General features: G+C 47.9%; 1 protein-coding gene across 3 annotated transcripts in view; it reads right to left on the bottom strand.

Annotated features, from left to right (window-relative positions):
- The window catches only part of stard8 (StAR-related lipid transfer (START) domain containing 8), a 27,876-nt gene that overhangs the window by 9,606 nt on the left and 770 nt on the right, over positions 1 to 17,500 (bottom strand). Inside the window, exons 2-3 of one of the 3 annotated variants that reach the window (XM_035526877.1) lie at positions 16,722 to 16,755; positions 3,209 to 3,280 (exon numbers count right to left, since the gene is read on the bottom strand). In XM_035526877.1, coding sequence (XP_035382770.1) covers positions 3,209 to 3,280; positions 16,722 to 16,755 — 106 coding nt within the window. Of the gene's footprint in view, positions 1 to 3,208; positions 3,281 to 7,200; positions 7,516 to 12,965; positions 13,261 to 16,721; positions 16,756 to 17,500 lie in introns of those variants that run through there. The other 2 variants (XM_035526875.1, XM_035526876.1) reach the window with 2 other exon arrangements.

The raw sequence follows: 17,500 nt of genomic DNA, 5'->3' as shown, positions 1-17,500 counted from the left end.
TGTATATATGTGTGTGTGCGCGCGTGTGTATGTATATATGTGTGTGTGCGCGCGTGTGTGTAGGTGTGTGCAGTTGTGTGTGTGAGTGAGTGTGTGTAGGGGTGCATGTATGTGTGTAGTTGTGTGTGTGTAGGTGTGTGTGTGTGAGAGTGTGTGTAGGGGTGTATGTATGTGTGTGAGAGTGTGTGTAGGAGTGTATGTATATGTGTGTAGGTGTGTGTGTAGGGGTGCATGTATGTGTGTAGGTGTGTGTGTGTGTGTGTGTGTGTGTGTAGGTGTGTGTGTGTAGGGGTGCATGTATGTGTGTAGGTGTGTGTGTGTGTGTGTGTGTGTGTAGGTGTGTGTGCGCGCGCGTGTGTGAGTGTGTAGGGGTGTATGTATGTGTGTAGTTGTGTGTGTGTAGGTGTGTGTAGGGGTGTATGTATGTGTGTGTGAGAGTGTGTGTAGGGGTGTATGTATATGTGTGTAGGTGTGTGTGTGTGTGTGTGTGTGTGTAGGGGTGTATGTATATGTGTGTAGGTGTGTGTGTGTGTGTGTGAGAGTGTGTGTGTAGGTGTGTATGTATGTGTGTAGTTGTGTGTGAGAGTGTGTGTAGGGGTGTATGTATGTGTGTAGTTGTGTATGTGCGTGTGTGATGTAGGTGTGTGTGTGTGAGAGTGTGTGTAGGGGTGTATGTATATGTGTAGTTGTGTGTGTGTGTGTGTGTAGGGGTGCATGTATATGTGTGTAGGTGTGTGTGTGTGTGTGTGAGAGTGTGTGTGTAGGTGTGTATGTATGTGTGTAGTTGTGTGTGAGAGTGTGTGTAGGGGTGTATGTATGTGTGTAGTTGTGTGTGTGTGAGAGTGTGTGTAGGGGTGTATGTATGTGTGTGTAGGTGTGTGTGTGTGTGTGTAGGGGTGTATGTATGTGTGTAGTTGTGTGTGTGTGTGTGTGAGAGTGTGTGTAGGGGTGTATGTATGTGCGTGTGTGTGTGTGTGTGTGTGTGTGTGTGTGTAGGGGTGTATGTATGTGCGTGTGTGATGTAGGTGTGTGTGTGTGTGTGTGTAGTTGTGTGTGTGAGAGTGTGTGTAGGGGTGTATGTATATGTGTAGTTGTGTGTGTGTGTGTGAGAGTGTGTGTAGGGGTGTATGTATATGTGTAGTTGTGTGTGTGTGTGTGAGAGTGTGTGTAGGGGTATATGTATATGTGTAGTTGTGTGTGTGTGTGTGTGAGAGTGTGTGTAGGGGTGTATGTATATGTGTAGTTGTGTGTGTGTGTGAGAGTGTTTGTAGGGGTGTATGTATATGTGTAGTTGTGTGTGTGTGTGTGTGTGTGTGTGTGTGAGAGTGTGTGTAGGGGTGTATGTATATGTGTGTAGGTGTGTGTGTGTGTGTGTGTGTGTAGGTGTGTGTGTGTGTGTGTGTGTGTGTGTAGGTGTGTGTGTGTGTGTGTGTGTGTGTGTAGGGGTGTGTGAGAGAGTGTGTGTAGGGGTGTGAGAGAGTGTGTGTAGGGGTGTGAGAGAGTGTGTGTAGGGGTGTATGTATATGTGTGTAGGTGTGTGTGTGTGTGTGTGTGTGTGTGTGTGTGTGTGTGTAGGTGTGTGTGTGTGTGTGTAGGTGTTCCATTTTCCTGCCTTTGTTTCTACCTCCTTCCCCTGCGAGGCAGAACCACTGACCCCTTCAGCCTGTGAGTGTGTGTGTGAGTGAGTGTGTGTATTTATATGTATGTGTAAAGGTTGTGAATGTGTTTATATGTGTATGTGTGTGAGTGTATGTGTTTATATGTGTATGTGTGTGTTCTTATAAAGCAGTATGCGCGAGCCTCCAAGACCACAGCAAGAACCTCCACTTCAACAACACAAACACCTACAGTACTTAGGGTGGGGTCAGAGTGGGTGGGGAATAGGCTCCTCCCACAGCACAAGTTTCCGGTTTTAACCAGTGTCCTAAAGACTGTCCTATAATTTCCTTCAGCATGGAAACCCAGTCAGATTTACAGGGATGTCTGGGCACTTTGGCAACTCATTCTTCATCCTGTGGGGCCTCTTCTTCATCAGCAGGAGGACGGCGAGACAGGGGTTTATTGTCCTTACTGTAAATGTCTTCCACTGCTCTTATTCGCAACATCTCACACTCACACACACTGTCGCCCACTCTAGATCACTGTCACTTTTTCAACACTCTGCCCTCTCTCTCTCTCTCTGTCACCATAGTCACAGAGAGGAGAGGGTATCACATTTAAATGTGCAGGGTTAATAAAAACATGAATATTAATGAACTGACAACAGCCTTTGAAAGACTACAGCCCCAGGGGGCCAGAGACATGGTTGGGTTTTCTCTGCTTCTGATGAATAATTATCCAATTAGTCCAATCTCGTACTGCGGTAGAATCTGTATGATGATGAATGTAAGAGACAGTTAAGGGTTGACGTGGAGCATTATTGGAGAATTAAACTCCCACACACTGAGGCCAGCCCCAACCATCCTGACACACACAGGCCGGCCCTGCCCACACACACCGGCCATGCCCACAGCCCTGCTGAGTTTCAGACAGGGAGGATTGCCAGTCATTTCATCCAGTCAAACTCGATCTCTGAACCTTCTGAGCGAAGTGAGAAAAATCACGACAGCAATAGAAACCCATCAATAACCAGGAGGGTTAGCGGTGGCTAGGCTAATGTTCTTACACAAGCACACACACACACACACAAGCCATGAAAACACACGTCCCACCTCACTCAACTCAATATACATAGAACAAGTGAACTGCTTCTCACTGAAGAATCTCTATAGCTCATTCACACTGTGAATGCTGTGAGTTTTACAGCAACATTAAGAGCACAAGCTAGTCTGGTCTGGACCAGAGGGGGACACGTTGACCTCCTGAGCTTTATTCCTCTTGAGGTTCCTTCCTCTGCTCTCAGAAGCCTCACCTTGGTTTGCTAGTACAGGGTCTGGACCTGATCTCTGTATGTGTAGCATCTGTATAGCTGCTTTGCGATATACATACACAACATCTAAAAATCAAATGTGAACTGACCCGAACTAAACCAAAGGCAATACCAAACTAGCTCTCTACGTAAGCAGGGGGTTTCACTTTGGTAAAGTGGAGGGTATCAAAGAGAAAGGGAGGGAGGGAGAGAGAGAAGAAAGTGATAGCTGGGGAAAGATGAAGCTGGATGTGGGTTGTGGTGACTGGTGGTTGCTAAGCAGATGGAGCTCTCCATTACCTTCATACAGTTGTACATACTGGGGGAATCCCGCTGCCCTCAGCCAATCACACGCTTCCTTTGCTTCCGCCTCTAAAAGAGAGGGAAAAAGGATAAGAAGAAATACAGCATCCCATTATCTTTCATGATGGATTTATATTTAAAGATTTATTCGTTCAAGTGCCCCCTCCCACTTGATTAAACATGAGGCTATTAAAGGCTCCAGTGTCCTGTTAAAGGTGTCATTTGCTTCTCTAGGTGTGTTGAACATTAATCATTGGCTGCTTTAATTGAGGTAAACCGATTGATCGTCAACGAGGTCGTTAACTAATCCGTGCTCGTTTGACAAGGTCACTATGGTCCCATCACTGATCTCGCACTGGCACACCATCACAGGTCAGAGCCAATTACTCAAGTTGTGTTCAGTCAGAACTGTAAGTTGCTTTGGATAAAAGCTAAATACTGTACATTTAATGCTAACCAGGCCAGAGAGTTACATCACAATGCACCAGGAAAATGCAAAAATGCCACTGTCTCAGAGTTGGATTGGACCAGCACTCAGACTGGAGAGATCAGACACTTCAGGGAAGAGAGGTCATCGCACTCTCACACGTCACCTCTGACCTCTCGTCAGCACTGTTTCAGAGGACTGTCCCGCAAGACTGAGAGGAACACATTCAAAGAGCCAGAGGTTCCAAGTCTAAGAGGGGGAACAAGCTACTTGAATATTAATAAGCATATCTGAATATTAATAAATGTATATGCATATTAATATGCATATATGAATATTCACAAAGACGAGTGTGAAGATTGTTCTGTGGCCAGGGCAGCAGTAAGTACAGACTGCCATGGAGAGGTCAGCTAGCCTATCATCCGCCACGCCTTCCAGCATTAACGTGGAAGCTAAGAGCTAAAAAGGAACTGCTAAAAAAATAATAATAAATAAATAAATAAATAAATAAATAGATAAATAAATAAATAATCGAACAACCAGTTAACATTAAGTTGGGGGGTGGATTGACGTTCAAGTTGACGTTCACTTTCACACACTAGTTTATAATCTACAGACAACACCCTGGAAACGACCCCTTTAGACACGTCTCCCTGACTAATGTCCTCCTGTCTCCTGTAGTCCTCCAGGGACACGAGAGGACGGCATGTGCTGTGGAAACCTGGAAACCCATCAACTGGATAGAACTTAAAGACTGAACAGAGAGAGGATGGCCCCCACACAGCTGTGGTTTCATCTAGTTCTAATGATCTAATCTGCTTCCTTCACATCCTGTTTCCACGTTCCGCCTCTTCATTCTAAAACTCCAGACGATTCTGCAGGATTTCCCATGCAGACAACCCCCCCACCCGATCTCTCTCTCTCTCTCACACTTTAGAGAGAGAGAGAGAGAGAGAGAGAGAGAGAGAGAGAGAGAGAGAGAGAGAGAGAGAGAGAGAGAGACAACCAGCAGATCAGAATATATTATTTGTAATTATTGTTGTCATATTGGTCTTACAGTACTGCTATGACAAACTGCTTTAATATGCAAATGACCCCTCGAAAAATGATTAGTATAAAAAAAATTCCGTCTCAACCGGCCCCTTGGAGAGCAGAGGCAGCGTATGAGGCAAACACGACAGCCAATCTACGGTCGCCATGCCGACAACGAGCGTTCTGACGTTTGCGGGAGAGGCCTTTACGCGTGACGTTACGAGCTCTGCTCAGGGTTCGACCCATGACCTCCACGCTGCTGCAGCAGACCTGAACCAGGGTTGGAGGAGCATGGAGGTTACCAAACTGGAACTTTACATACGGGAGAGTTCAACTTGGCAAAGAGAGTATGTGTAACTTCAGGATACCCTCCCACACACACCCACCCACAAACATAATTTTATACACTCTCAGAAGCTGTCTGACACGGGCCTGAACCGGTACTGGCAATATTAAAACAATTGCATTTAAATGGACATTCTAGTCTCCATAGTTACTCTGTAGTTATTAGCCCCAACCACCTCATCTAACCCCGCAAGTCTGGCCCCTGGACAAGAAATTCCAGACTGCAGCATATCCAATAATCAGGAATCCATTTAAATGAGAAACCATCCAGTTTACACATCATAAGATCATCTGATGTTTTCTTCATTAAACTGTGAATCTCTCAGGATGTGAAGTGCATCAAGCACTAGATTACAACTCCAATGGGTTCATATACCAGACAAAGGCTCACACACAGTCTGCATTAGATGACTAGATTAGCAGGACAGCCTGCGATGTCAGCAGTACAGAGAACACACACGTGAAGACGACGTTATTCACTGTCCAGTGTTTTCAGATGTTTGCTCTGCTTATGTGACCAACAGTCCTGCCCACAGCAGACCCTTTTATCTCCAATCCGGTTCTTCCCTGGAAGGTTGACCCAAATCTAAAAGTCAGGGTCGGGACATGGTGGGAGACCCAGAATGTCAACAGTCTGACTGGAGCCCAGGACACACACACAGACACACACAGACACACACAGACACACACAGACACACACAGACACACACAGACACAGACACACACACACAGACACAGACACACACAGACACAGACACAGACACACACACACAGACACACACACACACACAGACACACACACACACAGACACACACACACACAGACACACACACACACACACACACACACACAGACACACACACACACAGACACACACACACACAGAGACACACACACACACACAGAGACACACACACACACACAGAGACACACACACACACAGACACACACACACACAGACACAGACACACACACACAGACACACACACACAGACACACACACACAGACACACACACACACAGACACACACACACACACAGACACACAGACACACACAGACACACAGACACACACAGACACACAGACACTGTGTGTGTGCGCTGAGTCAGTACCACTAAACTGAAAGTCTCAGAGAAACAAGACGACACAACAAAGGGCAGGAACTGAAAACGTTTAGCAGACATGAAAACATGAAAGCGCAAAGACTCTCCCCTGCTTGAGTCTCTGTCCTGTCCGCCCTCAGCCTTGTTCTCTATACTGAATACAGTACCAGCCGCACACGCAGCCGCACACTGGGCTTTATTCCTGAATGAATGGAGGCAGTGTGCAGTGTGTGCGTGTGTGTAATGAGCAGGCACAGGAAGCGCCCTCACCTCTACGCCACAAAATCTTTCCAATGTCAAAGCTTCCACTCGGATTACGCCACTAAAACAGACCCACTGGACAATAAACCAGCAGCTACAGATGTACGGCTTACCAGCACACTGGCGGTGTGCGGAGCCGTGTTGGGTCCATATGGAACATGGTAGAAGAACATCGTATTTTCAGATAACTATCTTAACTTGAAGAGAACAGAAGTTAGAACACGCAGACACCATTACCAAAGCACTCCTGTCTCCTGCATGTACACCCCCACCCACCAACTCCTGCACGTACACCCACACCCACCAACTCCTGCACGTACACCCACACCCCCACCCACCACCTCCTGCATGTACACACACACACCCCCACCCACCAACACCTGCATGTACACACACACACCCCCACCCACCAACACCTGCATGTACACACCCCCACCCACCAACACCTGCATGTACACACACACACCCCCACCCACCAACACCTGCATGTACACACACACACACACACACACACGTCTCCAGTATGTACACACTAATGTCTCCTGTACGTACATACATACACACACACACACACAGCTCACCACTGCTGGACTAGATCGTTGTTGGTTGGCATGGTACTGTGACCCACTGCACTGTACATTGAAATCCTCCTGTGTTCCCAGGACCAGGTACCATTCCTGGACATGACACTGGACTTGAAGTCTTCATCGTTACTCAAAGCTCCTACACTTGATCTCCTGAAGATCTCACTGGACTTCAAATTCAGAACATCTGCACTCAACACAGCAGACCCAGCATCGCATGGCCGTCCAAACTCACCATAACGGCGGCATTGTCGCCGTGGCAACAAATTCTGGCGGTTACCATGCCCTTGTTGTGGTAAAGACTGCTGAGGGCAACCACGGCATCGCCGTGGCAAAGATTTCTTCATGTCACTGATTAACACTCCAAGTGTTCATTGCGACAGGACAGCAGAACTTCTCCAGAACTTCAAACAGCAGAAACCGCAGTTCTAACGGTCCTGATGCCAACTAGGATCCATCAAGCCCCGCACACCCACACCCACATTAAACAAAGCTTTAGACCCTGAGTGTTAGCAGGGTGTGGAGCAGAACACTAGAAGGACCCCGAGCTTGATGGAACAGTGAGGGGTAGATCCCTCCCCTTCCTGCCCCTCCACATTACCCCACCCCCCCCAACCCCCGCACAGTAACTCCAGCCCCAGGAAACACATACCACTGCAACCACACAAGTGTGAGCGGATTTGGAGGACAGCATGCGAGTGCCTGTATAACACACACACACACACAGCCAAATATCAAAATTACCATTTTCTTCACATAAAACTGATCCAAAAAAAAGCATTACAAATCTTTGTGTTTAAAAATCTGCAGTGTAATGCAGTGACGTTATTACTCAGACTCATCCATGTCTGTCAAATGAGTCTGAAACGCCCCACTACAGGGAGAAGAGTGCATAACATCTGTGCGTTGGCCTGTGTGCGGGTGGGTGCGGTGGCCTGTGTGGGAGGGGATTGTTCACTGGTGGGTTCAAAGCCGCGATTAATTTGGGATATTTATATTCCACAAGTATGATACAGCGCAGCTCAAAAATATCCTCAGTGGAAACATAGAATACAGACCAAAATAATCTCAGCTGGCATATGAAATAAAAGCACATTGTTCCTGCCCTATTGAATCCCAGTCTGGTTCTGTGAGTTGACACCAGTAATCCCAGCACAATCCGGGAGAGACGTGTGGCAGCAGCCAGCGACTGGGATCAAACCACTTTCCCCTTTAAGAGAAGGAGAGAATGACACTGATTCTCCACCCTGCCAACACCACCACACTGACGTGGGTCCTCGCTGGATGAATGGCGCATCAGTGCACAGTGTGTGATGTCAGACAAAAACTACAGTACACAGACAAACTACAGACAGAAACTACACACAGTACACAAACACAAATTACACAGACAAACTACAAAGCCAGTGCAGCGTGCATTCACCTGCCTTCCACACACACACACAGTCCTGATTACTGTGCTTGTAGGGATCTTGCATTAACATCATAATTATTGTAGAAATACATTTGTGGTCCCCAAAAGGTCAGAAATGTCAGCTGTTCCTAACCTTGAGGGTCCCCCCCAGAGATCTATAAACAAGAGAGACAGACACACACACAGTGTTTTTAACACTATAACTAACCCTATAACAGATTTTACTGACTGGTCTGATCCAGTTAGGATCAAAACTGATGCATCATCTTTACATGTAGAAACTTCCAGAACCTTTGAGCTCACCCACCCGCGCACACACTGATGCTACGTCATTAAAGATGGAGCAGCGTCTCTGTGGAAATGTGTAACAGACAAAACGGCCATATTATTTATGTTCTAGCAAGCCACACCCCAAGAGAACACCCTCGAGCCAATCAGATGCTTCAGCCAATCAGTGAGCTCACCACTGCAGCCCCAGTTACCGTGACTATGACTGTCTGGTGGTAATCTTTTGATGTCTGATGTGTACATGAATAAGGGAGATGCAACCCAAACTAAGGAGAGGACCCATGTCAAACTTCTCCCAGAGAGAGGGGCAGGACAGGGGAGGTGGCATTTCCTGTTTCTGCTCTCAGCCCTGTTTGTCTGATCCTGATTGGATCAAAGTTCACGCTCTGTTTAGTCAGTTCCTGCCCCCATATCCCTAGTTGTTGGTAGGGCAAGCATGGAAGGGGATTGTGGTTAATCCCCAGGGTCCAGAGTGAATGGAGGAAGAGGAAAGGAGTGTAGGCCATGAGACACGGCACAGGAAACGACCAATCAGATAAAGAGCGTGGGGAGGGAAACGACCAATCAGGTGAAGAGCGCGGGGAGGGAAACGACCAATCAGATATAGAGCACGGGGAGGGAAACGGCAATGCACTCTTGGAGGGGGGGGGGGGGTCCCCTCACTCGGGGGGGGGGCATGTATATATACACACACACACACACTCTCGCTCTCACACACACACACACACACCATTATGTGTAGGTGGTCACTTGTTTAATGGCCTTTTATACAAACTTATTGCAACATGGAGGACTTTCACAGATATGGACACAATGAGGACCAATAAGTGGAAACGAGGAAAAACGTGAGTGTGTGTGAGTGAGAGAGAGCGAGTGTGTGTGTGTGTGTGTGTGTGTGTGTGTGAGAGCGAGAGCACGAGAGCGTGTGTGTGTGAGAGCGAGAGAGCGAGAGTGTGTGTGTGTGAGAGAGCACAAGAGTGTGTGTGTGTGTGAGAGCGAGCACGAGAGCGTGTGTGTGTGTGAGAGAGAGCACGAGAGCGTGTGTGTGTGTGTGTGAGAGCGAGCACGAGAGCGTGTGTGTGTGAGAGCGAGCACGAGAGCGTGTGTGTGTGAGAGCGAGAGTGTGTGTGTGAGAGCGAGAGCGAGAGTGTGTGTGTGTGAGAGAGCACGAGAGCGTGTGTGTGTGTGTGTGTGTGTGAGAGAGAGCACGAGAGCGTGTGTGTGTGTGTGTGTGTGTGTGAGAGAGCACGAGAGCGTGTGTGTGTGAGAGCGAGAGCGAGTGTGTGTGTGTGTGAGTGTGTGTGAGAGAGCGAGTGCGTGTGTGTGTGTGTGTGTGTGTGAGAGAGCGAGTGCGTGTGTGTGTGTGTGTGTGTGTGTGAGAGAGCGAGTGCGTGTGTGAGTGAGTGTGTGTGTGTGTGAGAGAGCGAGTGCGTGTGTGAGTGAGTGTGTGTGAGAGAGCGAGTGCGTGTGTGAGTGAGTGTGTGTGAGAGAGCGAGTGCGTGTGTGAGTGTGTGTGTGGGGGGGGGGGGGCAGACGGAGAGCGAGTCTCGGGGAGGGACTCACTGATGTAAGAAAACAGGACACAGAAAGATGAAGTCGGACAGACAGCATCACTTGAAATAGGAAGATGACCAGAGCAAGTGACTCAATGTGAGGTCACTAGGCAATAAGGATTCCCCTCACACACACACACACACACACACACACACACACACACACTTCCTTACTCTCACTATCACATTTTACTTTAGAACAAAATCAAAACATCAACCCCCCCACCCCCACAGCCAATCACAACGACCACCATTAACCCCCAACGGACTGAATACAGAAAGAAGGCTAGACCAGCAGCACCAAATGGCAGATACCCCCCCACCACACACACACACACACACACACACACACACACACCCCTGTGCTGACACTCTAAAATGGAGTCAAAGTTCTAAGAACAGCTGTTACTGTACCGTCACAGCTAGCTTCCACACACGCAAGCGCAGACGCACACACACACACACACACACACACACACGCCGCTGTGCTGACACTCTAAAATGGAGTCAAAAATCTAAGAACAGCTGTAACGTCACAGCTAGCTTCCTTACACACACACACACACACACACACACACACACACACACACACACACACACACACACACACACACACACACACACACACACACACACACACACACACACACACACACCCCCCTTAGCATCTGGGTCTAAACTGTGAAGGCATTTCATTTTCAGCACTGACCAACTGAAGCAACAACTGGAAAATGGGGAAGGCATTCACCTGTTTTTACACCTCTCTCCCCTCACACTCTCCTCCTCTTCTTCCACACTTCTTCCTTTTCTCTCGCTCTCTCAGTCTGTTGGATACACTTTGACAGCTATACTACACTAGTTCAGCAGACACTGGACATTCTGAACAAGAGACTGTTGGTGTGACCTCTGCACCACACCAAGTCCAGGAAAAGCACAGTGACCTCTTCATGACCTCTGTAGGCCTAAATGACCTTCAATACGGTCAGCGCCCGGCCCGCCATCCTCAGTGTGGTGTTCTCTGCCTTCCAGAGCTGCCATGAAATCCAGTTCAGGTACAGAACTGACAGCAAGTAGCAAGACCTCTAGGACATCATGGCCGTGAAAGACCTTTACAGACCTGCAGGACGTCACGGCCGTGAAAGACCTTTACAGACCTGCAGGACGTCACGGCCGTGAAAGACCTTTACAGACCTGCAGGACGTCACCACCCTGACGGACCTTTATAGACCTTCAGGACGTCACCACCCTGACAGACCTTTATAGACCTGCAGGACATCGCCACCCTGACAGACCTTTATAGACCTGCAGGACATCGCCTCCCTGACAGACCTTTATAGACCTGCAGGACATCGCCTCCCTGACGGACCTTTATAGACCTTCAGGACATCGCCTCCCTGACGAACCTTTATAGACCTGCAGGACATCACCACCCTGACAGACCTTTATAGACCTGCAGGACGTCACCACCCTGACAGACCTTTATAGACCTGCAGGACGTCACCACCCTGACAGACCTTTATAGACCTGCAGGACGTCACCACCCTGACAGACCTTTATAGACCTTCAGGACGTCACCACCCTGAAGGACCTTTATAGACCTTCAGGACATCACCACCCTGAAGGACCTTTATAGACCTTCAGGACATCACCTCCCTGACGGACCTTTATAGACCTTCAGGACATCACCACCCTGAAGGACCTTTATAGACCTTCAGGACATCACCTCCCTGACGGACCTTTATAGACCTTCAGGACATCACCACAGCTTTGACAATAGTATCCAACTCATCCCAAAATCCTTCCATCAACTGTTTGTTCCTTTTCTGGTGGCACATCACTCACCATTTAATGTTCAGGCAGAATATTTAAAACACGACCACAAAACCTGTTAGACTGTTTCACAGCTCCCTGATATTATAAAATGGCTCCATAGGGGTCAGATGGAAAACTTCAGTGGTCCATTAATGCGCATGAACAGCAGGCAAACACACTGACACACTCGTCAGTATAATCAGAGTGGTCACCGTAGAGACAAATCCATCATGTAACTGCAAGACTCTCAGAGACAGCGAGACAACGAACCAGCACTAAACAACGCTGGCAACCGCCACCAGTGGACATAACAGCAAAGGCAGAGATGCCTCTCTCTCCGAACGGAAGCTCTCGAGGCAGACAGTATTAATAAGAGCTGGAATAGGCGGACACATGGCTTCTGGCCAGATCAACAAGGAGTGTAGTGTTGGGTACACTCACAAATGCATTCATTCATTCTCTCTCTCTTACACACACACAGCTGTCATTCTATCATATAAATCACACACACACACTCACTCACTCTTTATAACTCCTACACAGTTCCGTTCCCGGGCCTGTGTCTTATTTGACTATTTGATCGTGCCGGTTGCGCCGCACACTAAAAAACGGTTCTGCATTTAAAATCTCGCACGACTTCCCCATGTCAATGCCGCGCGCATAAGTAAACGTGTTACTAAACTCGCCTCGCGCTGTGGCGGAATAAGGTGAAACAAGAGCGTGCATTTACCCAATATCATTTAAAAAGGAACATCGAAACAAAAAATATATATATAGACACAATTCAGCAAACCGGGCTCGTGAGATGATCCATACGCGAGCACAAAGCGCATGTCCTGCATATCCGTGACCGAGTCGGTGCCGTTGGTGTTTCACGGACGTGCAACGACACCGAGAAGCCTTCACCCGCCCCCGCGCGAGACCTTCACTCACGTGAAGTCTGCCGCTGCCCGGTCCTCCTCCGCACGAGCGTTAACGCTCTGCACGTGCACTCCCTGAACTGCACCGTCAGAGACCTGGGCTGCTGCCGGCTGTCGCGCGTGTGCTCCATCTTCCGACCCGGTCTGCGCGAGCTCCCCGATCCTCGCCCTCGTGTTCGTGCTCGCGCTCGTGTTCGTTTGCACTCGGACCCTCCGCCGCAGCCTAAAGTCTCCCGCGAGCGCGCTGCGTTTTCATGTCGTTTTCACGAGCAGTTCGCGACTCCCGCTGTTATTTATGAGACCAAACCAGCGAGCTTCCTGGGACGGTCCTCCGGCTCGCTGCGCTGAGCTTTGTGGGATATGTAGTGCGACATGTAGGAGGACACGTAACACACAGTCATTTCTGAGTGGGTACACAAGATACATCTTAAAGAAACGGAAACGGCCTTTAGGTCTTTATTCTAATATAAAATCCCACGGGAGTCCAAAAAATCTTTCATTTAGAATCTAAGTTAAGTATCACCACCAACAGCCTTTACACTAAAGGATCTGGATCGTTTACTGTGGAGTGAACTAATAAACCACAACATTTGCTCATCTTAAACGTCTGCTTACGACTATGACTATAGTGCCCGTTTATAATGGTGCGCACGGTACGGATCCTGCAGGGGCTCGGTGTTAGACGGAGTGATGAAGATGCAACGTCAAGTTCGCGTTGTAACGCGAGCGCAGGGCACAGAGCTGGTCGCATGCCTGATCTACCAAACACATTGTAGCACATGGAGTGTATTTTAACATATGTTTAGTCTGTGAGTGTATATCACACACACACACACACACACACACACACCATTAAAATGTGTTATTTCCCTTTCTTGTTGGAAGTGTGGGTGGGGTGGGGTCACCGATTGTGTGAAAGTTTCCTACTATGCAACGGAATGAGAACTTTCACAATTTATTGAACTATTTGATGTCAGTCTTATGTAATAATTTTGCTGTGTGTGTCTCTGTGCGTGTGTGTGTGCACACGTGTGTGTGTGTGTGAGTGTGAGTGTGTGTGTGTGTGTGTACACATGCTTGTGTGAGTGTGTGTGTGTGTGAGTCTGTGAGTGTGTGTGTGTGAGTGTGTCTCTGTGCGTGTGTGTGCACACATGCTTGTGTGTGTGAGTGTGTGTGTGTGAGTGTGTGTGTGTGAGTGTGTGTGTGTGAGTGTGTCTCTGTGCGTGTGTGTGTGTGTGCACACATGCTTGTGTGAGTGTGTGTGTGTGTGTGTGTGTGAGTGTGTGAGTGAGTGTGTGTGTGTATATGTGTGTGTGTGTATATGTGTGTGTGTGTATGTGTGTGTGTGAGTGTATATGTGTGCCCCTGTGTGTGTGTGTGTGTGTGTGTGTGTGTGTGTGTGTGTGTGTGTGTGTGCGCAGACTGGAGGGACGCAAAGACCCGACCACCCATCTCTTCCTGGAGCCTCGATAGACACAGACACAGCAGTGTTGGTACTGGGATAAACCGCAAACACCTGCATGAGTGGGATCAACCGCAAACACCTGCATGAGTGGGATCAACCGCAAACACCTGCATGAGTGGGATCAACCGCAAACACCTGCATGAGTGGGATCAACCGCAAACACCTGCATGAGTGGGATCAACCCCAAACACCTGCATGAGTGGGATAAACCCCAAACACCTGCATGAGTGGGATAAACCCCCAAAACCTACATTAGTTGGATAAACCCCAAACATCTGCATTAGTGGGATAAACCCCAAACACCTGCATTAATAGGATAAACACCAAACACCTGCATTACACCACATATCCACCAAACCCTGAGAATTCCACGCACGCTGAGACATTTTACACTACAGCAGTTAGTGTGTACGTCTGCCTGTAGAATAACCAGAGATTCCCACATTGGTGCCACTACACTTATAGAAGTTCAGGGTCACAACATAAAAGTCCTGTCATGATTAATTAATGATTAATTATTTCTCACCACTAGCTTGAACCACATCCAGGTGGTTGGAACAACAGCCTGGGGTCACCTTTCACCTTCTGATTTTGGCCCCCTCCTCTTTACAGACACTCTCCAAATCCTGAAGGTTTCGAGGCTCTCGCTTGGCAACTCAAAGTTTGAGTTCCCTCCACAGATTTTCTCTGGGATGAAGGTCCAGAGGCTGGCTAGACCACTCCAGGATCTTGATGTGCTTCTTCGTAAGCCACTGCTCTGTTGCCTTGGCCGTATGTTTTGGGTCATCATCATGCTGGAAGACCCATCCATGACCCACCTTCAGTGTTCTGGCTGACGCCAAAAGGCTCTTATGCAGCATTCTACGCTACATGGCCCCCTTCATCTGCCCCTCAATGCGGTGAAGTCTTCCTGTACCCTTAGCAGAGAAACATCCACACAGCAGAATGCTCCCACCTCCATGTTTGACAGTGGGGATGGTGTTCTTGGGGTCATATCCAGCATTTCCCTGCCTCCAAACATGGCAAGTCAAGACCATAGATTTAATTTACTCTGTAAATTAAATTGAGCCAAAGAGCTCAATTGTGGTCTCATCTGACCACGTGACATTCTCTCAAGCCTTCTCTGAATCATTCAGGTGTTTATTGGCAAACTTTAGAGGGGCCTGCACATAAACCTTCTTGAGCAGAAGGACTTTGCAGGCACTGCAGGATCTCAATCCATTACGGCCAAGTGTGTTACTAATGGTTTTCTTGGTGACTGTGCTCCCAGCTCCCTTGAGATCATTAACAAGCTCCTCCTGTGTAATTCTGGGCAGACACCTCACCTTTCTCAGAATCATCCTACCCCACGAGGTGAGCTCTTGCATGGAGCTCCAGAGCGAGGATGACTGACTGTTATCTTGTATCTGATGTTCTTGTAGCCCATTCCAGCCTTGTGCAGGTCTACAGTCTTGTCCCTGACGTCCTCTGACAGGTCTTTGGTCTCGCCCATTGTGGTGAAGAGGTTTGAATGGAAGAGACTGATTATCTGACAGGTGTCTTTTATACACATAACAGGGTGAGATTAAAACTTTCTTAAAGGGACAGGACTAATTTGTGTGCTTCATGGGGACATAACTGGGCTGTGGGGGTTAGATTTCTTGCTGGTTGGTGGGGGATCAAATACTTAATCAAATACAAATTAATTTATAACCTTTATTTAATGTTTTTATTTTGGATTATTTTGTTGATATTCTGTCTCTCTGTTAAAATAACCCTACCATGAAAAATAATAAACTGTTCGTGTCTTTGTAAGGGCTAAACATACAATTCAACAGGGGATCAGATCATTATTTTCCCCACTGTATGTGTGTGTGTGTGTGTATATATATATATATATATATATATATATATATATATATATATATACACACACACACACATACATACATACATATATATATATATATATATATATATATATATATATTATATAATGTTGCTTTAACTATTAATAATTGTACCTTTTGTGACTTTGTGTAATTTTATATAAATCTTGTTTTGTCTTTGACTTTCTGTTCAACGTCATGGCTGATATTATAATCCTGCTACAGTGAGGAACGGTTGGTAAGCAGAGAGTCAGACGCTGGTCTGCGGGGGACAGCGATTCCTAGCGACGGCTGTGGAAACACTTGACTCATCACAGGACTTCCCCAGGACTACCCTGAAGAGCCCTCAGCACACTTCTGCTCTGCAGGTCTGTGGGCTTGCTCTGAGGTTTACCGACTCGTTGGAAGCTAGTGAGAGAGATCGGTCGGGTCTTACCTGGACGCCTGGACTCACAGGACAGACTGAGTGCCTGCAAAGTGAAAATTGAGATTGTGTTAGCAATATTCCACTTGCGCTCCATATAAAAGAGCAGCTATGAGACAGGATTCCTGGCTCAGTGTGGTCACTCACAGTCAGGCACCAAAACTACAGCTGTCATCATGAAAAACTCTGAAGACCAGGAGAGGGTGTGAGCCTGCTCAGGGCTCTACTGAGGAACCCGGCCTGAAGCCTGGAACCTGAGTTTTAGGATGGAGGGCTGAGTGTGTGTTTTCACACAGGACCTGCTGAGGGAGGCAGGCGTGGGCTGGCCGGGAAACAGCACCCGCTGTGGGCCAGACACAGCCTGATGTTGGACCTTCTCCCGCTGAGGTCCTGAGCTGCAGTTAATAATAACAACTCACAGCCACTCCGCTTCCTGTCCAGCAGATTCCGTTCAACGGATCCCCTGTCCCGGCCCTGGGATCGGTGTGGAAAAGCTATATAAATATCATGGCTCCCGTTATGGAATGCCATGATGTCATGGCTGTTCCACTGCAGCTCATTGGCCAAGGCATGCGGAACCACTGTGAAAGGCTACTTTTAAAAAGAAGGTTGTCGTGGTAACGGAGTCTTGGCTGGAGACACCATGAGTGTGCTCAGTGAGAACCTTCAGGCCATTCCAACACCCACTGGTCTCGGAGGAATGTCCTACACACACACACACACACACACACACACACACACACACACACACACACACACACAGACGCACACATACACACACGCACGCACAC

Source organism: Electrophorus electricus, chromosome 6 (assembly GCF_013358815.1).
Source record: "Electrophorus electricus isolate fEleEle1 chromosome 6, fEleEle1.pri, whole genome shotgun sequence".
In the NCBI taxonomy this organism is placed as follows: domain Eukaryota; kingdom Metazoa; phylum Chordata; class Actinopteri; order Gymnotiformes; family Gymnotidae; genus Electrophorus; species Electrophorus electricus.
This window is presented reverse-complemented; position numbering and strand designations above follow the sequence as displayed.